Source organism: Daldinia childiae (genome assembly GCF_008694065.1).
Source record: "Daldinia childiae strain JS-1345 chromosome Unknown Scaffold7, whole genome shotgun sequence".
In the NCBI taxonomy this organism is placed as follows: Eukaryota; Fungi; Ascomycota; class Sordariomycetes; order Xylariales; family Hypoxylaceae; genus Daldinia; species Daldinia childiae.
Genome location: NW_022984648.1, coordinates 971,824 through 997,190, shown reverse-complemented (window position 1 = coordinate 997,190; position 25,367 = coordinate 971,824). Strand labels below are relative to the sequence as shown.

General features: G+C 46.5%; 3 protein-coding genes across 4 annotated transcripts; 2 read left to right on the top strand and 1 right to left on the bottom strand.

Annotated features, from left to right (window-relative positions):
- Positions 1-843: 843 nt before the first annotated feature.
- Positions 844-2,376, top strand: GL218_06565 (putative endo-beta-1,4-glucanase celB; the record flags this gene model as incomplete). 2 transcript variants are annotated; one of them, XM_033583286.1, is made up of 3 exons in its annotated part: positions 844-1,452; positions 1,516-1,924; positions 2,075-2,376. In XM_033583286.1, the coding sequence occupies 3 exons, from the start codon at positions 844-846 to the stop codon at positions 2,374-2,376; spliced, it is 1,320 nt and encodes a 439-aa protein (XP_033433297.1). The 2 variants fall into 2 exon arrangements, with proteins under 2 accessions (XP_033433297.1, XP_033433296.1); XM_033583287.1 differs by lacking the exon at positions 2,075-2,376 and having other exon boundaries at positions 1,516-1,932.
- Positions 2,377-3,005: 629 nt separating this feature from the next.
- On the top strand, positions 3,006-4,778 carry GL218_06564 (Palmitoyltransferase pfa3; the record flags this gene model as incomplete). Its single annotated transcript, XM_033583285.1, has 2 exons — positions 3,006-3,156; positions 3,292-4,778. The coding sequence occupies 2 exons, from the start codon at positions 3,006-3,008 to the stop codon at positions 4,776-4,778; spliced, it is 1,638 nt and encodes a 545-aa protein (XP_033433298.1).
- An 8,423-nt stretch (positions 4,779-13,201) lies between these two features.
- On the bottom strand, positions 13,202-16,651 carry GL218_06563 (1-phosphatidylinositol 4,5-bisphosphate phosphodiesterase 1; the record flags this gene model as incomplete). The annotated part of the gene is made up of 1 exon (XM_033583284.1): positions 13,202-16,651. The coding sequence occupies one exon, from the start codon at positions 16,649-16,651 to the stop codon at positions 13,202-13,204; it is 3,450 nt and encodes a 1,149-aa protein (XP_033433303.1).
- Between the last annotated feature and the right edge of the window lie 8,716 nt (positions 16,652-25,367).

The window sequence follows — 25,367 nt, the reverse complement described above, 5'->3', positions numbered from 1 at the left end:
GATTAGGTACCTAGTTGAGATCAATAGCTTGATATCTCATAGTCCTGACTGTTAGTCAGCAGAGGTCTACCGTAACTTGCCAATATACGCGATGATTTCTCTCAGCAATACCGCCTCAGCTTAGTGATGTAATATTGAATGAGGACCAACTGGATCCCAACAACTGATTACTATATCGTGGTGTTTTCCGTAACTTTTAGACGCTCTAGCCAATCAAGTAATAAGAAACAACCCCGTACTTTACCGTAAGGCATTTTATCCATGCAGATTATGATTGAATTGCCCGCACATCACTCTACACAATTCAGCCGCCAGGGTTCTAGACATATGTAGAGCTAATTACCAGAGTAGGCAACCCATCCCTTGTTGCGAGTCGACTCTTCTTACTCTTTCCACGTAGTTTCGATGCATAAAGCATTCGTATTAATTTTAGATGACTCTATATCTATCTTAAGATAAACAATCTGAGTCTTTCTGACATCGCCATATGGCCCTAGGAGACATCTTTGCTCCCGCGCTTAAGGATGTCGCGACTCGCGACTGGGTTCTCCGCCTTCCCCAAATGCAGCGCGGGTAATCTATTGTTACGATGAGCATTGGCGTGGTGTCGAACCCTGCATATTCATATATTGCCCAGTCGGCTGGTGATCATCTTTACTGAGAAGGGGGTCGGCAGATGCACCCTCATGCGTGAGTTGGACTCTAATTACCAGGTCGACGCCATGATAATGGAGAGGGGTCCGGTACGTTTGGGGGCATTTATATAGGCAGCCACCCTATTTTAACATCACCTTCGATCTATCTGACATCTATCGCAATTTCGGCCATTTTTCAACGGCGATCATGCACGTACGCGTAGCGGTCACAGTCGCGTGGTTTCTTGCCCGTCAGGCGGTGGCACAGGGAATCGGTAATACGGATACGCACCCGCAGCTTACGACGGAGAAGTGCACTAAGGCGGGCGGCTGCGTCAGGCAAAACACGTCTATCGTCCTGGACGCGAGCTTCCACCCTCTACGGCAGGTCGACGGAACCAGTAGCTGCGGGGGGTATGACGGCGCGTTGAACAGGGAGCTATGTCCAGACCACGAGACGTGCGCCAAGAACTGCGTTTTCGACGGCGCCGACTATGAGGGCAATGGCGTGCTTGCGGACGGGAACATCCTTACACTGAATATGTACGGAGAGCGCGATGGTAAGCTTGCGACGCTGACTCCGCGCGTGTACCTGCTAGACGTGAATGAAGATGATTATGAGATCCTACATCTTAAGAATCAGGAGATCAGCTTCGATGTGGATGTGTCGAAGCTGATTTGTGGTATGAATGGCGCGATGTACCTTGCCGAGATGAATCAGACTGGAGCCCGCAGCGCTCTCAACCCGGCTGGTGCGAAGTACGGGACTGGATACTGTGATGCGCAATGCCCGAGCCTGCCGTTTATCAACGGCGTGGTAAGTTTTACCGCACCCTCAATCCTTCCTACCTTGAAGCTGATAGGATATCTATAAATCCAGGCCAATATCGACTCCCGAGGGGCTTGCTGCAACGAGATGGACCTCTGGGAAGCCAACTCGCTGGCCTCGGCATTCACTGCTCACGCATGCAGCCAGCCGGGCGTGTACGAGTGCAAAGGGGACCAGTGCGGCACCCTGGGCGTCTGCGACAAGTCCGGATGTGCGTACAATAACTGGAAAATGGGCAACACAACTTACTATGGTCCTCGCACGCCTCCGCCGGGCTCATCGGATAACGGCAATTTGACGCGGTTTACCGTCGATACTACGCGTCCGTTCACTGTAACGACACAATTTCTCACGCAGGGGAATCCGGCAGATATTACTAAGGGAATATTGAACGAAGTACGAAGACTATACGTTCAGGATGGCGTGGTGATTGAGAATGCACCGGTGATAGCTCGTAACAGTATGTGATATGAGTTCCCCCCTCTCCTCCCTTCCCCTCCCCCTTTTAGTCTATCTCGGGACTTAGGATTTCCCGAGACACGCCCGGACCCCTAAACTCTCCTTATCAAGTAAACAAAGCGGGCAACCATTGTTAACTATTGCAAACTAGTGCCTCCGGGGGACTCGCTACGCATGTCGCACTGCCAGGCCGTAGCCGACAACTTCGAGAACATGGGCGGACTGACGAACACGGGACAGGCCCTAGACAGGGGAATGGTGCTGGCGTTTAGCATCTGGAACGACGACAAGCAGTTCATGAACTGGCTGGACGCGGGAAATGCTGGGCCGTGCACGTATGAAGAGGGTAACCCGGAGCTCATCCGGAGCAAGCGGCCAGATACTAGCGTTACGTTTATGAATATTAGGTGGGGAGATCTGGGGAGCACTTATAACAACGGTACGGCATCGTGAGGGTATCTGTTGTGATTATAGGAGGGGAGTGAAGTAAGAATTATCGGAGACCTTGAAGACTAGTAAGTCAATAGGACAGTATATATGAATACCTAAAGTTAAAGAATTATTTCACATAGTTATTAAATTTCTTATTAGAAGTCGAGGTGATGAGTAATAATGAATTATGATCGAGAGAATAAGTCGTAGATCGACAGCTTCTCTATTTCATATAATCTATAGAAGCATATCAACACCGAATTGATGCATACCAGATAAGCATTAGAAGAGTACTACTAAGCCACAGCCAAGCCCCGTTCCTTCCGTAACCCCTGCCTATCTCTCTCCTTGGTCCACGTCAGGTCCACTTAGATAGAATCTGGATCCTGGAATTCGTCAGGGGATGTTCGTAAGCAACTCATCCCAAAAAGAAAAAAGTACCTAGTGAATCGGTTTCATGATGTGATACTTGCTTCTTTCTTTCTTTTGGTAGGCAGAACGTCACTTTTTTTTCTTTCGCTAGTTATCTATTTTATCCATCTCTCTCTTTTTTCCCTTCTTCTTGTTTTGAACGGGGTTGAACTATATGCCTGCGTTATTATCACCTCATGGATAGAATCCCTTCGCCCTCGTTGCGATCACCTCCGAATATGGCTCGGAGATGGGCACGGCGCATCGAGCGCTATTGCTGCGGCGCCCTCACCTACTTTCCCCTCGCCTTCGTCTATAGTATCACCACATGGGCCGTATGGGTTGTCGTTAATATCGGCTCTAGTGCCATGTCAAAACCTGGTTGGATAGGTTAGTATCCCAAGTCTAGTTTTTATTGTTTCTTTTTTACTCCGAGCTATGCGACGCAAGCTCGAGGTTGAAAATCGAGGTTTAGAAGTTAAAAGGTAGAATTAAAGCTTGCCTAAAGCTAACATCTATTCATAGGAACTAAAACCTCTATCGGCGGCGTCTTTCTCTACTTAATGCTTAATTGGTGCTACACCACCGCCGTCTTCACGAACCCTGGTAGCACCACCAACGAGTCCGGTTATTCTACCCTGCCTACCGCCGCCCCACCGCAAGCTACCTCTTTTACCGTCAAGTCCAACGGCGAGTTGCGTTTCTGTAAGAAATGCCAGGCCCGAAAACCCGATCGTGCGCATCACTGCTCGACCTGCCGCCGCTGCGTCCTCAAGATGGACCATCACTGCCCCTGGCTGGCTACCTGCATCGGCCTACGCAACCATAAGGCCTTCCTCCTATTCCTTATATATGCCACTATATTCTGTTTTTACAGCTTCGCCGTTTCCGGGACCTGGGTATACGCCGAGCTGTTCGCCCAAACTCAATATACTAATACCCTTATGCCCGTCAACTTCATCATGTTAGCCGTTATCTCTGGCATTATTGGTCTCGTCGTCGGCGCCTTCACCGGCTGGCACATATTACTTGCAAGTCGCAACCAGACAACCATCGAGTGTTTAGAGAAGACTCGCTATCTAAGCCCGCTACGAAAGACGCTGCAGCACCAGTATGAGGCGCAACACAACGGTGAAGGCATCCCGTTACCGAGATACGGCCAACAATTACTGGATATCCATGCGAACGCACTGCCTGGCGTCACCAGGCCGGAGGAGGGCGAAGTGAGAACGACTAGAGACGATATTCCGCCGCGGCAGGTCTCATACCAGGAGCTAGAACAGTATCGCGCAAGGAAGCGGTATGAAGAATATATGGACGAGCAAGACTCGGAGAAGTTGCCAAACGCCTTTGACCTCGGTGCCAAGCGAAATTTGTTACACTTATTCGGTCCCAAACCCATGCTTTGGTTTTTCCCGGTTATCAACACGACAGGCAACGGCTGGACCTGGGAAGCGAATCCCAAATGGATAGCAGCACGGGAGCGGATGGCTCGAGAGCGCGAGCAACAGCGACAGCGGGAAAGGGCTGCTGGATGGGGCGAACCTGACCCGGGATTTGTCCCGATCACGGTTGAGCGGGCTAACGCAGGTGCCGGGAGACACTACCAGGCATCATTACCGCCACAACCCCCGCAATACCAAAATCAACGCAGCAGCCGACGTGTCCCGTCTAAAGCGGATCGCGTGCTAGGTCGCGATCCAAGCCTATACGTAGATGAGCCGCCGAATTCGGTATCGATGCGGACGTTAAATCGACAGGGTATGGCAATCGAAGATGAGTTCGATGAGGAGAGCAGTAGCGATGAAAATGATTGGAAGGATAGGGGAGAGGAGGAAGATCCGGAGAGTAAGGCGATGAACGTGGTTACGAATGGCGGATGGGCGCGAAGTGGTGCCAGTGGATTATTAAGGAAGCCGAGCACAGGAGTAAAGAGTGCGAGTAGTGGGAGTGTATCACCGACGAAGGGGACTACCAAACGGCAAAGTAGTGATGAGGATGAGGTTGATTAAGGAGGGGGGCTGAGGAGTAAGAAAAGGAGTATCGACTACATGATCCGCAAGGAAAAGGATGGAATGAGGGGATGAATGAAAGGGCGAATAAGCTTTGTCACAGCGTGTGGCATCGCTTTTGTCGTCTCTACGGTTCTTCTTTTTTAGGCTCGTGGATATCATTTCATGCATGCATGGCTCAGGCGTTTCAGATGTAACAGGGACGATTGATATTCGGCGTCTTCGTTTGTTATACCTTAAGCACCTTAAAGGTACGGTATATGACGTTGGTTGGTATACGGATTAAGGATAAGATGTATTATGATTCTTGCTGAGGCAACATTTGTATATTGGAATACCACCCTCGCGCTCTTGGGAATAGAGACACGTGGACAGGATTAGTTGAATGAGATATGGTGAACTATATATATTTTTACGTTGATTGGGGAGTTTGCGGTAGATTGGGAAGGTTGTGCGAAAGCGTATATGTGTTGGGTGGGTTGGAAAGGGATAGTATCTGTGAGTCTACGCAATAGGCGTCTCGAACAACTAGAGGCATAAGAGGTTATATTCGAGAAGAGCTACATTTTTAGTTACTCTAACACAATAATACAATCTACTTTCTTTATATGTTTGCATATAAAGTAATGAAGTCTCATGTCAGTTAAGTCTTGTCAGGGGCTGCTTACATAATCTGTTCTGGAAAAGGGGCCAACACTTAAGCATCATCATTTCATCTCTCACTCTTTTCTTTTGATATTAATAAAGACTTAAGAGCTCAACATCTAAGAATATGGTAGTATACTGTGTATCGGTTGGTTTTTAGTTTGTGTATAATTTGGTTGCTTATGGACTGTGGCATGGTTTATGAAGTAGAACAAAAGACTATCACAATTAGCGAAGGTAACTAATTAAACTCTTGAAACTAAGGCTATACTTGTTGTAACAAATTATTCTAAATACGTCGAAATATAGTATGCTACATTACCAATCCCCTACTTAGTTCATAAACCTTTCAACTGGTTTAATCTCTAGCCTATCTGCTCTCTGCGTCTCTTATGTGGCCTTAAGATGTTTCCACGATAAATCTAAAATCGTGCATACTATGTTATATTTCATTGTCTTCGGAATGAAAAAATTCTTGAGAACACAAGTATCCTACACTTTACATCAAGACAAGGTAATAGTCTTAAAGCCCAGTCAGCCCGGGGCTTTCCTGTTCTATTCTAGACATCCAGAAGACATCGCAATATCTTATACTATCATATTAAACGGTACTTCCAGAACCTAACTAATATTTAAGTATTCGAATGCGATACAGCTGAATATACATATATATAACATTATTTAAACTCCTACATATCACTTTGACCTGATAAAATGGAAAAAGTTCGGAGTTACCAGAGATTGTGATAACTTCGTATATCAGCATGACCCACCAAGAAAAGTCCACAATTTACATTTCCCCTATTTACTTGTAGCGTTGGCTCGTAAGGCAGTCAAATTCACCCAAACAGCCTGTTAATCGACTTCCATATTACTTCTATCTTAAAGTACATATAACAAGACATTAACTATCTCTTATTAGCTTTAGCCTAATATATAACCTACAAGTAGATAAACTAAAAATCAACACTACTGTTACGGTTCATACGCAGTATTAACAGTGGTGAATATAAAACTGTGGTAAGACATCTTAGATCTTACCAAATACTGGTGGAATTGTTACGGTGCACTCGTGATACCGTGTTACTATATCTTAGTGATAAATAGTATCACATAAATTCTGCAACGTAGTAGATTGATTAACTACGTAGGAGAGTATGTTTTAGGTACCCATCGGATGAGTGTATGAATATGAATGACCTTGTTAACCTTGAGGTGTTAGTTAATAGCTTTATGTTTAACTATCCCTTATAACTACCAAGTATTGTTCATCAATTTAATACCCTTGATTTGTGTTGCACATATAGTGAATCTTAAGATCGATGAGTTGAACTATTAACCCCTGCATTTCTCTTTTAAGGGGGTCACATACCTTTTACACACTTAATCCCCGTAAATCTGTAATTCCTAGAATAGTGGTGACGTCGTCGTTAAGTTAATTATCAGTATTACAGTATCTAATTATATATGCATAAATATAGGCAGTGATTACCTCATTGTATAAGTGCCTGAGTCACTGTTGCTAAGGATCCACAAAGCTATCCCTAAATCTACCCCTGATCCATTTATTCCTTGACATTATTCGAGATTTTATATCAAGTTATAACAAGTCGTATATTTATAACCCAATGAATTTATAACCAAATCATGGTCCTTTAATATCTTATGAATGATGTTTAAAACGGATTAAGGTAGATTGAGTATCATCTCAAGATACTAAACGAAAAAGGGCAAAGAGAAAGTATCTACGTAAGTACCTAAACTATTAATATTTAAAACACATTTAAAATCAAGCTCTCTAAAAGAGAATAGTACATAGAGTTGTGACTTAACTAAGGTGAGCATACAGTTGTAGTTAAGGGATGTAAACTTTGGTGAACTACGGAATATAACTACTGGTTTAACTAACTCCAATGAAACAAATAACAGGTGGCAACTTAAATTGATTAAATTAAACTCCTAAACATAGATATGTTAATGTCCGTATATTTTTACTTCTTCTTCTCACATTGTCTCGCTAGTGTTCGTCTTCTATATAAAATGATATCTCAATGGCACATTTCTATTGCAACACTTGATACTATTATCAAGACATATTTCCTACAATAAATCCATTGCAACTTTAATAACATGCATTAAGTCTCAAACAGCTTTAGTAGCAGCAGTGTTCAATAGAGATTATTATCAAATACCACGTAGAGCTAGGTACCGAAACAAATAAAATACATTGATGCTTTTTCACGTTCGTACCAGTCCGTACGCCCGAGTAATCGCACGCTACTCTCGTAGCCACTATCGCCACCATAAATGTTCCTCACCGACAACTTCATATCTGCGGTGTTACAACCCTCAGCTGGAGCAGTCCCTCCAACAGCATGCCATACCAAGCAGGTAAGTAGCAAAGCCCGATACCCTTTCGAAGAAGAGCCACATGAGCGCCACCGGACATGCCATTACAATTTATGAAGCAATGATTACGCAACTGACCTGATGCTCGTGATGACACGTTTCATTCCATCCCATCCACCTTCTGTCGATTGCCTGATATTAATCACGTGGCTACTATCCATTAAATTACATTACATTACACAACTCTTGTCGGCGGAATTTTCCAATTTGAAACAACTCCCCTACCATACATACGTCCACGAGGCACGCTGCTTAGATTCCACCGAGCCAGCCAAAAAGGGGCCTCGGGCATCCCTCCGGCTACGTGTTCCTCGCGCACGAGTCCGCCCTCAGCACGAGCAGCTGAAGGTGGGGTACGCCCGCTGCTGCGGTGGGCATAAGTCGCCGATACGCTCCCGAAGCTGGCCTACCTTAGCTTACCTCGCCTTACCTCACCTTACCCCCGACGTCCTTGTGCTATGCCACGCCCGGTCGAGCCCAATTTGCCCAAGCGCAGAGATGCAGCGTGACCTGTGGTCGTCTGTCTGGACTCGGGCTGCTACAGTAGCGGCGGCCTTCATGTGGCGGGACCGCGGGGCGCCCAGCGCGGCAGACGTCGGCTTTGGGGGCTCGCGTTGCACGGGGCTCGGAGGCGTTATGGTCTAGCTAGCTACCTGGAGCGCGTGGGATATCTAACCTGATCCCTCGGAGCCTGGCTCCGGCCGGGGGAGAGGAGGGGCGTCGGCCTATCGAGACTACCGCAGCTAGAGACTGTAGGTAGGGGACGCGGGGCGGGCTCCGGTTCCACGGGGTCTCCTCCACTCAAGTTGCTTTAAAAAGCATTAGTTCACATGCGGGCCTGTCCAAAACCGCAAAGGGTCCCCCATTTGTACATGCCTAATACATACATACATACATACATACATACATACGTGGAATTACAGGCTATTCGGGGGGGACACGAAACAAAGCCTGAGGGGAAGTTGTCGTCTTTACGTAAGTAGACGATAATTAACCACGAAAGTCCGGGGTAGTAAGACTTTCTCTTTCTTCCTTCCTACATACATACATAGATGCATACACAGATGCCGAGCCAAGATGCGAAGCCCGTCTTATGCTCGTGATAACAGCTAGCACAGCTAGTACAGCTAGCACATCGATCTCCAGGATCTAGTGACCTGTGATTCCACATCGATGTTTTCGAGGCGTCCAACTATGCATCTCCTAACCTAGTGGACCTGAAGAAATGCAGGAAAGGGGGTTTCTGGTTCAATGGCAAAGTGACAATGGCCAGGTGTCTTCAAAGTACAGTACTGCTCGCCGCAGAAGTACCGCCGATCCCAAGTTTTCCGTTTAAATTGCTGTGTTGTTTATTGCCAAGTAGCCAGCTAGCCTACCCAACTACCTATTTAACCCTCAACTACGTCACTCCACGAGAATATATCCTACCCTATGCTTCCATGCTCGTGTGCCTGTACATACTTGTGCTTGTGCTTGTGCGTGTGCTTACGCTAAGCTCATCGTCCCGGCCCGCGCCCATACATGCAGAGCGGAGAGCCCTCCATATCCCTGATGATTGGCGCGCCCCGAGCGGTGAACCAACACGCAGCTTCCCCCTCCCCCCGCGCCAATTTTCCGCTGCGAAAGGCCCTATTTAGCACCGTTAACGGATCTGCCGTCGACGAGATTAGGTAGGAAGGCAGGCGATCCTATGCGGTTCGTCTCTGCGGTTCGTGGAGTCGACGCAGGGAAGCGCATCTTGCCGATCCTGCCGCTAAAGAAGAGATAGTGCCGCGCGTTATTTTGTAACATGTAGGCATGTAGTCATGTAGGTGCAGATGTGCGTATACGTGAATTGTATGTTATAGTTGGGCAGTTTAGGCAGGTAGACAGGCAGGCTGTTTTAGCCCCCTCCCTGGTTTATGGCTCCCGCGGAACCAGAGTTGGGCCATCGGCGGAGTTTAAGAGCCTGGAAAGGATAGGAGCCCCGACAAGATAGTTGGCGGCGTTTACATACGAGTAATAAATCATAATCCCGAGGACATGGAGTCGTTATTATCGGTAGCGAAGTATAAGAGCCTATGGCGTTATACGTACATGATGCATACCACGATCGAGGCAACTCCGAAGAAGCGGGACGGCAGGACGACAGGACTCCTGCATGGATTTCACCGTATTATACCGTACCTTGTAGCTGGTACTTGCAACCTGTACACATGCTGAATCGTCTATATTCACCTCGCTGCACCACCTCCTCCTTACCCACCTTATGTCCTCGATTGGGTCTCTAGCATAATCAAGTACTGTAAGTAGATGATAGATGCCCCGGTCTGAGGATTGGATATTGCTAGGTATTGATGTGGAGCGCAGGATATAGGTTCCATTCGAGGATAAACAGAACCCGGGAAGGAAGAAAAACGCCGACGCGAAGCGAAGCGAAACGGAATAGAACGGAACTGAATCAGGGGAAAGTAGGTAGCTTAGATTGACCACACCTAGGGGGGGGCTATTTCGTATGTTCCCCCATCCCGCGCCCCCAAGCAAAAGCCGCATACGTACCTATAACGTACGTGGTGGTACAACGTACGGCTGATCGATCCTGCAGGTCCTTTTCTGACAGCCAAGGAAGGCTGCCCAGCTAGCCATGCGATGCGATAGCGATAGCGTGAGCCATCTTACTCCCCCATGTGCTAGCGTCGATGGGTGTTCATCCATCTACTGTGCCCCCGCGTCCCAGCGCTCACGTCACGGCCAGGGTTTGAGGTGAACAGGAAGGTGAGATGGGATACACTCGGGAGCGAGCTGCAGGACCCGACAGCATGGTAAGGCTGTTGACGAGGATTTGACAGGCTTGGGATCGCAAATCATTGGGCGCCTAGGATATGCGGTTCGTAAGCGGCTCGTCATCACGCACTGCATGCGTAGCCCTGCCCTATCTCTCCAGTGGGATGGAACACGGGGAGGAGAGTCGAGGGGTGTATGTCTGGGAAGCGCGTCCCGTAAGCCCGCATCATCTACCAATGAGGCGGGGGAGTCAGGCTCGTTTGGGTAAGAAGGAATGTGATAAGAGTGCAGCCTCATGCATTGCATAAAGCAAGCCGTAGCAACAATAGGCGTCCTGGGCATGCTAGGCACGCTGTACATGGCTGTACGTTATAGCCACGGGGGCTTTTTGTTGCAGCTTGTTGCAGCTGAGCGTGGTACTTATTCCTATATCTTTTGCTTTTTTTGTCTCGCTTCCAAGGACATGGGATTCTTGTCGGCAGCAGCTGCTGAAAGCTGAGAGACGCGTTTTGTTTCCCTTCCCTTCCCTTCCCCTGTCCCCCGTTTTCTCTCTCTCGTTACTACCCACACCTGCTGCTGCGTTGGGTATTATAATACGACGTAGGTAATTCGTCCACGACGGATATTACCTGGGTATATATGTAGGTAGGCTTCTATCGTTTGGGTTATTGCACATGCCACTACATATGCGTATACGTATGTGTATACATATCCTAAGCCATGTGGTCCGCATTATCCGTCTCTTACACTTACATAGTAGTTACCCTCATATGGGCGACGGGATTGGTGAGTAAGCCAAGTTTCCGGAGCTAACTTCTCTTCGAAGCTTCTAAGCGTCAGCAACTGGAAGGCTGGGCTGACGGTGGCTTACCGTATCCAGGAAACTTGCCCGGTAATAAAACAGCTACCTGGTAATTCGCGCCCCAGCTGCGACAGGTTCAAATGCCAACACTTCATGCATTTACGTTGTAAACAGCTAGAGTAGGATCTATCCTCTGGGTCTGTCCTCAAGGTAAACCTTCCGACTTCAACCATGGCCTATGATGGACCCATAGGTACGGTAAACTGCCGCGAGTAACTTCAAGATTAATATCCCGCAGTTCCGGCGGCCTGCCTAGTACGGTAGTCACATATGCTACCTAGACGTCAGATCAGATCATGTTCGGGGCTGTTAGATTGGGAGGACCCACGGGACTGGACGCGTCGTGCGATGATACTGGACTGTACTGGGCTGTATAAATTGTATGAGCTGTATGTATGTAAGACCCAAGAGGGGGCTGCATTGCATACAATGCATTAATATGCATACTGTACACGTACACTTACACTATTCCACATATTCCCAGGTCCCGAGGATGGGGTTCGCCCGAAACGGCAAATAAGACCCAATCGAGGCTGAACAAGGTATGAGAAGCCAATAAACCAAATATACTTCCGTAGAGTTACATTATTTCCGAGACCCAACCCAGCCGAGTCCCACCGTCTGGGCAAGCTATCGACATCCTATGGGCAAGGTATGCTTACGCGCCATGGCCCATAGCGGACGAACTCCTACCGCTTTTGGCAGCCCGTTACATTAAAAAGTAAAAGGTAAGCAGCCACTTCAAAGCCTCTGTACAGTCTATCGATTCTAGCTCGTAGTCAGCAGTTAGTTAGTAAATAATTACCAACACGTTAGTGGACAGCCATCATTATGATAGTCTACTATCACAAATGATAAAATATAGAAATACCTATGAAGACAGTGATAAACATGATGACCAAGACACGATACAACGGAAAGACACACGACGGCGAATGAATGCAGCTTTTGTGTAATTCAGAATCGCTGTGGATCCAGTACATAGTGTGCAGCGCGAGCCACAGGTATTGTTTATCTGAGTTCATGCAAATGCGAGCCGACATGCCAATGCTAGTTGAAGAAGAACCTGCTCGGGAGAAATGGAGTGTCGAAGTGAAAACTTGATGCACATCGAGATATCAAGAACCGCCCCTGCCACCGAAACCCCCAAGCCCCCGGTCAGATTATGATGAATCTTTCACCTGGAATTGATTCTTCTTTGTGCTGCTGGTCCATTGCGACCCTGCGCCTCAGCTTGCACCCTAAGTCCTACTCGCAAAAGCGAATGCAAATATGTAAGTCCAATAAAATGCTCTGAATAGTGTCCTCATCACTAAGAAAAGTCGTCATAAAACCCCCTTGCCAAATAAAACACCTTTGACCCGAATGCTACCGTCCATGTGAAAAACAAATGAGAGTTTTTTTTGTCATTTCCCAGATCTATCTTGAAATTGCCCTTCAACACCAATGATATGCCTTTCTCGCCAATCCCTCGTGCTCCCGAGGCTCTGCTCAGAGGGAGTACTTCGAGTGGACGACTGATATGGAACGCCCTCGAAAAAAAAAATGCAAAACCAGATCGTAAAAATTCGCTTATGGCCGTACTACGCCGCCTCCCTTTTGAGAGTATGTGATCCGATGAGGGTATTCGCTATAGATTCAAACCAAAATAGGAAATCATCGAAACTGGGCTGTTAATTCAAATAAAAGATGTACAAGTACAATATGACTCAAGGCCGGCCTCGCTTATAGAGGTGTGCTTGGATCAAATGAAATGTGGTTGTGTATCGCCGTCGACGCTCTTTTCAAAGCTCGATTTCGTGCTGTTAGCAGTTGATCTGTTAAACACATTTCGACTAATATGCTTTAACTTGCCGACAGCGGCCTCGCCGCCGTTGTTCTCGTTTACTTTCGACACGTATACGCTAGTCGTAGGGTCAACTTTGATATGGCAGAACAGGGTCGAGAAGAGGTATTGATCCCCGTTAGAATCCAGTAATGGCAAGGTCCGATAACCCTGTTTGAGGCTGTCGAGTTTTGCTGTATAAGTTGCAATAAGGGCACTGCGACCGGACGTGTACTCGCCGTCAGTGGAAAGCCTGATGCTGAATCTGACAAAGAGCAACTCGGGGTGCTTAGTCGTGACGTTGAAATGAGCCTTGTGGTTAAAGACGGGATTGAACCCGTTTTCTTTAACAATGGATGTAGTAGACTTGAGTGGGGTGTCGGTAAGTATGGGTATGCCCGCCATGCTGTCATGCTTGTCTCGCTTATCGTTGGTGTGAAAGATTTCTATCTCGACGTACGGATCGAGAGTGCGGCTAGAACCCAGGCTGGAAGGACGAATGAGTTGTTGCGCCGAGATGATATCGATGTCAAAGGACATGTTTTGGCGTTCCAATTTTCCAATGGCTTCCAGAGGGAGACCGTCGGGGAGTATGCGTATCTCGCGCATCGACGCAGGCTTCAAGACGTACCCGGACTGATCAGTGCCGCCGTCAAACATGGCTTGATTCAACTGCATGCCAAGGTCAAAGGTCTGCCAGTTGAGCGCAGCCATCTGCACGCCCCTCCGCCAGTACATCAAAGGGTTAAAGTTGTCAGAAGATAAGCGGGAATATTGGGGATATACACGCATCATATAGCGCATATTGTGGCGGGCCAAGGCCAACTTAGAATCTGAAGCTTTAGAATGCTTCCTAAATGTGCCTTCCATAAAAGACAAGATATGATTGCTCTTCTTGCAATCTGCCGATTCAAAGCCGTGGAATTTGACGCCACTACAGTAGACACCGAGCTCGCCTAAGCTCTTGACGATCTTGCTAGTCTTCTTCTTGCCGCTCTTCTCTTCTTCGCTGTCGCATTCGCTCGTGCTGCTACTGACAGTGTCGTGCACCTCGCCCTCGTTAATGGTATCTACACGCTTTGACGCTACACCACGCCGGGTTTGACCGGTAGGAGCCAGGAGCGGGCTTGATAAGAATTGAGCTGGAATAGATGTATTGTCAGAGGACACCGGCTTTGAGAAAGGGGAGGTCAGGCTGTTCCCGCGTCGACGACCTGTAGCCTCACCACCGTTACGCGTGGCACTTCGATGCGTCCCTTTCACCTTAATCAAGATCCTTTCCTTTAGTTCCGTGGGCGATGGGAGCGTATTCGAGGATGGGTCTAAGGGTTCAGTGACAAGGCGAGTACCAAATATCTCCTTCATAATGTCGGCCATGACCTCTTGTTGTGGTGCATTGCAGTGAACTTCGAGCGACACCCAGAGTGGAAAGTGGCTTGCAGCAAAGGCGTACTTATTGACAGTGTTGATCACCTCGCGGAACGAAATGGCATTAGTCATGGCATATCCGTGCTTGACTATCGGCTGACCATCGGATCCATCCCAGCAATCGATTTCAACGCTACGGCAACCGCGGACAAGAGTCGAAATATAACCCTCGATGGAGGCGACATCTGCAATTTGACGGCCAACTAGATAGGTGTTATGAGAACTGGAGATGAAATATTCATTGAAGGGTCGATCCAGAGAGTACTCAGACGGCGGGCGCACAAGTGGGAAGTTATCTTTTGACGTTAAATAGGCCGCAAAAGCTTGCTCGCTCATCGTAGTCGAGTCCTTGTCGAGGCGCTGAAACGATGCCGTCTCTACCCTGAATCCGCCAGCTCGGCGAGCCCAACGAAGAAACTTATTCTCCCAAAAGCTGGGATTGCTATCGACGTCTTCGCATTGTTCGTCCCTTATGAACCGTATAAACTCCATGAAGGTGATTCCCCGCTCTGCATCTGAAGCCAGCTTGAGATACAGCAGTCGAATGTCTTCTCTTCGTTTCATCTCACGGACGAATACCTGGAATTCGGAAAAGTTTAGTCGGCCAGACCTGGTGGTGTCAGCAACGGCGAACTTGGCACGGAGATCCCTCTGGGCCATGTGGATGTGGAGATTTCTGCAAACGCGTTCAACACCGGGGAAGTCCATCTCCTCTTGAGCGGGCGAGTGCTGTTTGTTCTCGAATTGCTTCGTCATCTCACCATTCCAATATCCACGGATAGCGCTATCATTAAACGCCATCAACGAGGCCATATGTACCTCTCGATGCTTCGATATTAAGTCCAGAGCATTAACCCAGTGCGCGAATGTCTCCTCATCTTCGGCGATCAAGTGCATCGTCTTGCTCCTAGACTTGTCGGGAACTGCGTAGAATATAGTAAAGAAGCGACCCTCTTCAGATTCTGGGACGCCATAGTCAATCCGATACTGCCGGATGTCGGAACCTATCCTGACCTCTTTGATATCATCAATATAGATACACTTGGTAGAACGACCCTTCTCCCAGATTACCTTACCGGCGGCTGCCTCGAGAATGAAGAGCAGCCGCTTCGACTTTTTCTTCTTAGATATCTTGTAAAGATAAGTCCCTTTCACTAACGCCATGGGTACGACGGGCCCGGTAGCAACATCTGCAAATGATGCAGAACCTGCTAGCGATGGAGCACCGCTTCCCGAAGAGAAATCCCGTACCATACACTCTGCGCCATAGATCGAGCCGAGCTCGTTCGTCTCGTCGTGAAACTCGTCGTCGGAATCCGTCAGCAGGACAGACTCCGCCGCAGGGGCCGTGTTGGTGCTGTCACTCCTGCGTCGGAGAATTCCGGGACCTATACTTCCTTCCCGCCTCATAGGTGCCGCTGCTGACTGACGTCGAGTCCTGGCAAATTTACTTGCACGATTGGAGAGCCGTCTTATTAAACCCTTGCCAGAAGAATGGCTATTGTTCAGGGCTTCTGCCATGGAGCTGCCAGTCGTCGCTGCAATGCTAGCGTTGGCCGAGCTGTTGCCGCTGGACTTGCAAGCGAGGAGAGGATCGCCAAGGTGGAAGGGCGGAGGGAATTGCTCGACATCAGGGCCTTGGCCACGGTAAGGTTCCGGCGAAGGTTGGATGGAACTGCTGGTGTTGGTTAACACCGCATGGTCTGGGGACATGATAGGAGAATCATGTTGGGAAGAACCAGACGCCGCCGTCGAGGCACTGATGGCTGAGGTAGGCATCGAGCTAGGTTGCGTGCTAGGAGGGTGGCTAGTCTGAACTTGAGTTGGACGTGGCCGCCGCAACAGAGAACCCTGAGCAGCCATGATCGGCGTATTAGAAGAAGATACCCGGGAGTCGACGCTGGGACGTAAAGGATCGATATTGTTGGGGGTTGCAGTCATGATATAGGTTTCGAGGGGGGGCCGGAAGCCAGCCCACGCGTGAATCGTTGGTAGTACGTGTAGTACAAGAAATATATGAGACAGCGTCTATATGAGGAGGGCTGAACTTGTGGGCCTCATTTTTCCGGATATGTTTTTCATACAGGCACCTCCCAGGAAAAGGGGAATTGGGGGGGGTGAATGTAAATAGATAGGGTAGGTAAGCGAGTACGTATGGATGTATGGATGTAAGTAATGTATATAGGTAGGTTTAGACGTGAAGTAGATGTGTAGTGAATGTACACACCGGGGAAGGCTACTTATTAAAATCGAAGCCAAGTTCGAGGCTGCAGGAATACTCGGCGCCTTCCCACGACGTATGTAGATGTCGATTGCGGTCCGGAACGCAAGGGTGCGGCCGAGCAGTAACCAGCAGGAAGTAGCAGTGATATAAATCAAGTACAGGCCTGTCACTAGTACGGCCCTCTGACAGAGGTACGTCGAGGTACGGGGCACGGCCAGCTGCCCTCTGCGCGCGTGCTGTGCGTCTGCGTTGCCCTAGGTGGTAGACCAGGACTTAAACAGGGCGGGTATGGGGGACTGATGTTGCAATAGCTCACGGTAAAAATGGTGAGGTGGCAGGCCAGAATGCAGGTCGCTGATTTGGGTATTTCTAAGTTGGGGGAAATGGATATTTTCCTAAGCGTCAGATTTCCAAGTGAGATAGTCCTCTAAGAGGAGACGAGGAGGATTGATATTGCTCTGCTGCAGCCCCCTGTAAGTTAAGTTATACACTCGTCTCTAATTATTCTCTGCCTTTTAGCTTGCGATTGACTTGAAAGAAGGCTCTAACAGAGATATATATATACTTTTTATATATCTCGTACGATAAATCCGGCCTCTTAACTTTCAGATCCCCACGTTTGGGCTGTCTGTCGGGCACGTCCAGAAATAATAATAAATTATGCGCTGCCGCTTCGTTCCTTGTGAGTTAAGGTGGATCCTCCTGCGGTGTAGTGATGACTCCCTCTCTCTCTTCTTAGTAATTTTTTTTTTTGCGTGTCGGTTGTACAACAGAATTGGCCAAAAGTGTGCGTGATGACGTCCAGTGAGGCTCAGCAGCTAAGAAGAAATTGTAAAAGGAGAAAGGCCGGCAGGGTGAATTTATGAGTTGTTACGGTACAGCGTACAACGAAGCGAAGATCCTTGTGCGACGTTAATGGAATGTACAAAAAAAATTCAGTATCTGACAGCGTAGGTGTCAAGGTATTGCTTAATGTATTTGTTTCTAGGTATTGCGGAATTGGACTGTCCGGAACCCGGGTCTTAACAAATGTTTTTAACGTAGGTAGAATAAGGAAAAGAAGAAAAAAAGATAACGTGATTCACAAATCAGAGGCCCACACAAATCAAAGGCCCACAATTTTACACCCATCTAATTAAATCATTTATTATATAATAACAACGTTTAAAATCAATTAAAAATTAGTCTAATTCTCATAATTAAAAGTTTCTAATTCAGCTTAACAAGTTCGCGCGTTATAACCTATATTACTACAAATGCCATAGCACTATTAACCTTATCGTCGCCTTTTTACAAAACCACCTTCAACAACTGTAATATCGCCTTCAACGTTAACACCGTCTTTTTAGGCCAATAACGCGTTTCTTTCCTCTTAAGTAAGGGGTCCTCCCCTTTATAATTATTTATTTTTTACCCGTCGACGCTTAAAAAACACGTGATTTATCTCTCGAAAACCTAAGGCCTTCTTTTCTAATATAGCCACCCTATATAATAACTTATACGTAGTTTTGCTTAATTTATTAACAGCCTTTAAAATCCTAGTTGGCAAGCTAAATTGGTGGGTAAAGATCCTATTACGTACGAAAATAAACTATAACACAGCCTCGTTAATGTTTTTTGGTGTTTTAGATACCCAAAATAGGTTAGGTAGCCCGGGGTTTGGGGTAGGAGAACGTGCGATTTTAACGATATCAAGTTGTGAAATAACCCGATTAGGGTTTAAAAAAATTAGCCCAGTAGCCTCAAAACCGGCCCGTATATTTTTTTCAATAAAAACGGCATCGCAGGCTTGCCGAAAGGCTGGGAAAAAATCTTCCTTCCCGATGTAGGTTAAACCCCGTCGCATTAGATCCTCAATAGCCATCCCGTATGCACGTTTTAGAACTAAAAAAACGCCTATATCTAAAGGCTAAAGCTTGTGGAATGAGTAGGCAAGCATACAAAAGAATACAATGTTATTATTGCGGCAATATTCGCAAAATTCCATCGATATATAACTCTCGTAACCATCCAATATTAGAAGGCGTTTAACGCCTTTTATACGCTTTTTTATATGTTTATCGAAATGCGCCAGCTATTTCAGGCCAATTTTATTCGTAGTTCAGCTGTTTTCGGATAGTTTAATAACCCAATCGGGTAGGAATCTGCTATTGCGATACTATAAGGTAAGGTACATTTTACCTGCCACGACGATAAAAGGCGGTATAGCCCAACCTTGCGAATTAATCGATTAAATAGCCGTAGACTATTTTTTATCCCCAGGCATAGCCTGACGAGGCCTCTAACGTCGATCTGAGCTTGTAATAGCTATTTCTGTAATAATCATACCCATCATAAACCCGGTCTTATCAAAATTATACATATCCTCAAATAGGATACCCTCCTCTTCTATTATATCAGCAATTAGTTTATACCACGCGCGATAAACGTCAAAATCTTCGCAAAAGGCCCTTTGATAGTCAATTCGACGATTTAGACGCGTTTTAAGCTCAGGTCGCCGGCGTATAAAGTTTGTAGCCCAATTCTTTCCAACGGGTTCCCCGTCGCGTTCCCACAACAATATATTAGCCATTTCTTCAACGTAAAAAGGCCTGGGGGGAAAAGCTTAAGCATCTAGCTCAAAAATACGTTAGACAACAGTATCCTCCTTATATTAAGTTAATTTTCGTCGTGGTTTCATCATATTTACGCGTTATTAACGGCCATATATCCTACCGCGTAACGTTTCATATAAGATATTATAAACGCGTACAGCGCGTCTCATACTAAGATTTTCATTACGTTCTATAACGCCAAAAGCTAGGTTTATCCTGGTCTCTTTAAATAGCTAAAACATTATAAATTGATTAAATAATTAATTGTTAAAGTTGGAAGGTGGTAGTTTAGATATTTTTAGGCCTCTGACTTGTGTGGGCCTCTGACTTGTGGATTACGTTATAATAAATAAATAAGTAATAACGTCGAACTAATTTTTTTTTTTCCTTCCACGAATTTGATGAGGTGTACAGCTCTGCTTGCCCTTCTTCAGGTGGAGGAGAATGGGGTCGGGAAATTATTAAGTGACGGAGCGGAAAAGGAAGGGATTAAAGCATGGCAAAGGCAGGGAAGGAGTCAGGAAGAGGAAAAGAAGAGATAGTTTAGCAGACGGTCCCCTAAAATAATGGGTACGTATTTGCCCTATTCTAGTTCCCACCTCCAGAATGCTAGAATACTAGATTATAGGTACATCTATACCCGTAGACACTTATGTTGTGTCAACGGTGTACCTAACCTAACCTACTAACTTACCTTGTCAGTAGGTACTATAATCTAATAAGCTTTAGAGGAAGGGGGGGGACTAGTGTGAATTGTAATATTCATCAATATAGTAGGTCTCTATTTTTTCTCATATCAGAACCTAACCTTAAGTAGATTTCCCAAGGGATCAATTAGGTTGGCGTTATGGTATCGTAATTCTGGGTCTGGGTACAGAATACAAAATACAGTAAGATACTGAAGCTCATTCTTGTTGGTTGACAGCACGTTCAGTTTTGGACCGAACTGGACGTGCATGTACCATGTACCATGTACGTATATACATACATACACATATACATACATATATACATACACATACGTATGTATGTGCATGTGCGTTGTACCGTGTCCACAATAATTCAATCAATGGCAACATTGAACACATATTGATGGGAGAGAGAAAGCAGTCGGCTTTGTAAATGTGGATACTTAAGTTACCATTATCATTGTTCTTCCACTGTTTGGTACTGGGCTGAAAAGTATCCTTGTACCTACATATGTACATACATGTATGTACCATATGTACGAAGTATGTAGATATGTAGGTAATGTACCACATATATGGATTCATGGGGGAGCGGGAGCTTGATGCTAAACGATTACACCCGAGGTATTGCATTAATGATGATGATGGCTTATTTTATTTATTTTTCGTGTTCTTCTATGTAAGTCGTTTTACACGAACATATGGTCATATCTCAACGTTACCGCAAAGGGGGGGTCGCCTCAGGCACACGAATAAAGATGGCACAATCGCACGGATATGTTATGAACTTCTTAACTAAAGCGGTCCAGGGGAAAAGCCGCTCATTGCGTGATTCGGTTTGCACTACCTACCTCTTACCTTACAACCTTACATGTAGGTATGTAGTATGTCTAGGTATGTACTTGAGAATAGAGTCAGGTGGCCTCCCGCTTGTCGTCTCGAACAAGAAGCTAGGCGCTTTGCCGGCTCTTTGTCAACTCAAACCTTAATGACAAAAGACGAGGGACAATAATGGCCGAGCCAACGGGAATCGAAAGCTCGAGTACGCTGTCCATGTATCAAAAAAGCTTAAGTGCTACCTGTATGTCTGAGACAAGAGCCCAAGAGTCTTCCTCAACCAACTTCGACTTGCATCCACCCGGTTTGGTTTTTGGGTAGGCTGTGATATCAACAAGAAAGAAGCAGATGCTTCCTGAAGGATGGCCGGCCATAACCCTATTGTGATGGGCACTTGGGTTAGTGATTGACAAAACTGAAACAAACATACTCGTTGTGGATTCTCTCAGGTGTGAGGGAGTGAATGCCATTATTTTTTTTTTTTTTTTTTTTCAGATTATCGTCGGTGGACACCTAGAAAAAGGAGACATGTCCAATCTAACTGACAAGCCAGGAAAAAAATCGGCGGAGCGCATTCATCGTCGGTAACTTAACGGCTTAAAGGCGAAAAGAATGGACATGGGCGCTATGCCGAAATGGGTAATAAAAGTCCAGCTCGACTAGGACGGCTACAGCTAGGCTGCTAGGGTCAGGGCATGACAGGGCGCCAGAGTGAGTAGGGCAAGGTAGGGCAAAGGAACCAAGGTGGGTGCTGAGCCAGGTGGCAGATGCGGTGGTCCCATAACTACATCATCGACCATCTAAGCCTGATCCGCACTCGGCTTCCCCAAGATGAGAAAAAAAATGTAGCGACAGGCATGCTTCTGACAGGGGTCCAGGGGTGTACCAAAGACCTGGGTGGAAGGGAAGGAAGAAGAAAAGAAGAAAATAAAATAAAATAAAACCCGAAAATAAAATTGGGTACATAGCTACATACGAAAAGGCTATCCGCAATGCTTTAAGCGCTTCAGCTCAATCTAGTAATCTCTACATACCAATGCCCTGTCTCCTTTTCTTACCATATTATGCATATGCATATATACATTGCCGTTATTAACGCATGGATAGGTAGACATCGTTCTTTTTTGTTTGCGATCGAATCCGGTACGTTACGTTAATGTTTTGTTTCAGTTCAGCTTGGCCTGGAAATGACTTCATTTCGACCTATTATGTGTAACTTACAAACGGGTAAGGGGGAGGAGGAGGAGGAGAAAAAAAAGGGAAAAGAAAAAAAAAAAATCTAAAAGTAACATCGTGGGTGTCAGGGGTCATGCACAACAAGGTCCCCCATCAACCTTATTACTCTCTTAAGATTTTCAACTTTTCCTAAAAGAACAAAACGCAAAGTAGTAAACCGTTCAAGGTTGCTTTTTCGGCAGTCGGAATGTCAACCTAAAGCCAGTAAATTAAAACCTTGGGGGCGGCAATGCTGCAAGACATACGATGATGCGCGCCCGCTACCAACTCTAACCAAGAGGAAACCCACTCAAATCAAGATATCTAGATATATATCGTGGGGGTTTTGCTGTTCTTTGCTGTTCGCGTTTCGAAGGAATATGTACATGTTCCCGCTCCTTTTTGCTTCTGACAGAATTCTCCGCGGCCCTCGCTTGAGAACTTCGCGGGTCGTGTCCGATGGATAATTTCGCGGTCAGCAGAGAGCATGCGTCTCTTGGCAGACCATCTTCGAATCTAACTAGTGTATATGTATGGCTTCTCGTCGCCATCCTCTCCTGATAATAATAAAACGTTGCCTACGCTACGTAGCCAGTTAAAAGCGCTTAAAGGCCATAACCCAGACGCAACCTACCATTACACGCCCGACCTTGCATGGCCCCATGCCGCAACCCTCGTAGTTGTAGATCTTCCTGTCTCGTATGACGGCGGTGCTGAACCTCCGCCCAACCGTAAGACGAGTCGCGGCTCTGTGTCTGTGTGTATTTCTTCAGTACTCTTCATATCACCTTGCCCAACGACACCGAGGCGGTCAGTTAGTCGCGATACATGTATCTCTCTTGACACATTCTGACCGAAGTTCACATTCTTGGTAGAGCATCTGGTCCAATTGCTCGCCGGTCTAGGTAATCTAAAATTTACAGAACCCACGTTGGCTCACCGCCTCTACACAACACAGTAGGACTCATTCATAGGGTTAATGATGACGATAGCGACATCTGCACTGGTACTACAGGATTATCCTCAATAGATTAAAAATACCACTATTGCAAGGACATTCCCACTTTGGAAATGCTTTAGAATATTCTAGTCCCCCTGTCCTTCACCGTCTTGGTCCGTTGCCCTAGCCTGCTTTGCTTGCCCCAAGTTTTCGACGGTGGATTTTAGGCGCCGGTGGGGAAGCCAACTCGCCTTGTTACCACTAGTTATTACTAAAAGAAGAAAGAAGAGCGTCTGGCATCACGGAGATGGTGCCGAAGCTGAAAAGAAGAAAAAAAAAAAAAGAAGAAAAGAATAAGGAGCCAAAGAATTACGTCAAAATTCCTAGTGCGATCATCAGGTCCTGCAATCAACTTCGTCCCTCTCCACAACGAACAAAACTCCCATTCGTCTTCACTTCGCTCATCATCATTTGGTAACGGTGTGCGACTTCATACATACGTCAAGATAATCTTCCCCGGATCCAGGAATACCTAGCGTGTTAAGCGGTTTCATACCTAAATTGGTCGGAATTGGTTGGTGATAACAGAATGGGTAGGTTAGGAGTTAAGGAGTTCTATCTACTGGCGATGGTGGAGGAACCGGCGACGACGATCGGATGTACAAATGCCCACGTCCTGGTACATCGGTACACAAGTACCGCCTTCTGCTGTAACAAAACGCCGAAACTGTCTTCGAGAAGGTAGATCTCTCTTCTGCTGCAGCCCTGCTCAAGGACCCTGTTGGATGCGTGCTCAACTCCACATCATCATGTTGTAATTAGCGTCAGGGGGTTCCTGGGCATTAGCCAATCGTAATCTTGTCGCTCGACATCGATCCATTGACTTGCGCAACACCGTATTTTCGTATCGTATTTGTCCGTAGGGAGGAGAATACGCACCCTATGGCTCCAATAGTCCCAATGGTCTCAATGGTTGCAGTACTGCAGCAGCACTACTCCTTCGAGGGGTTAAAGCACTTTCGGATACACTCTCATAGAAAAATCATTGGCTCGTATCGTCCTTCGTGGGACCTCAGCAAGCATTATAGCATTCCAGCACAGACACAGCCACTTAAGGCTGTACATACTATACTATGTATGTATGTATAGGTAAGAATGAGAAGAACCATTTTTAGCATACCCGTAAGGCGGGGAGCAGCTGGTTGGCTTATTCCCATGCAAGAACTTATTTAGGTAGTCAGTCCAGTCACAGTCAGTCCTAGTGGAAGAACCATACATACATACACATACATGCATATTACACATTACCATACTGCACATATACTGCACATACATTAACTATAACTACTATAACTAACTAGCAGAACATATAGACATGTTTGTGGTAATATCTCGGCTGCCATCTTCCATCAAAAACACTTCCCTGACCCAAATAGGAATCTTAGACCCGGCGCATTACTATCGGACATCCGAGAGTTTTACGTGAATGTAAATCAGGCCGAAAGAAAAAAAAAACTTGTTAATAGGTAATAATAGTTACGTTTTTTATTCTGTTCTTCGAACGTAGCAGCGCCAAGTTACGAGCAAGGTCCGTCGGGCTGTCCTTGGCGGCGATCGATTTTCAGCTCTTTAAAATCGGATTGTTGGCAGATCAACCGTCTAATCCAATCAGCCCCCCGTAATGTGCTGTGCCCTATGTTTCCAGGATAGGGAACGTGAGGAGAAGCAAAGCTGCAAGCCACGGAGTCACGGACGAGATTCACCGGCATCTTCGGCACAGACTTTGTTCTCACGGTGGAGATTCGCCTTGGGTCAAATCACCCCCCAAGCCGTCAAATCAAGCGACGCAGACTAGGTTCATACGAGCACGATTCTGTCTCTCGATGCGCCGGTGCCCGTCGTCTCGGTCGTTTTCGTCACCTATAGGTAAAAAATTAAAAAATAAAAGGGTAGCAAAGCGGCCTGAACCCCTCTCCTGGGCTTCGTCGAAACACATGATCATTCTTGCCGCTGTCAAATAGATGGTCGTTGATCTCCCTATCTCCCTGTACAGTCCCTGTAGAGAATCCGTCAAATGCGAGATCGAGAAGGAGCCCCATCTTGATGACGAGACGGGTACATATCATAGGTTCCCGTGTAATCCTTGCTACGACTACAT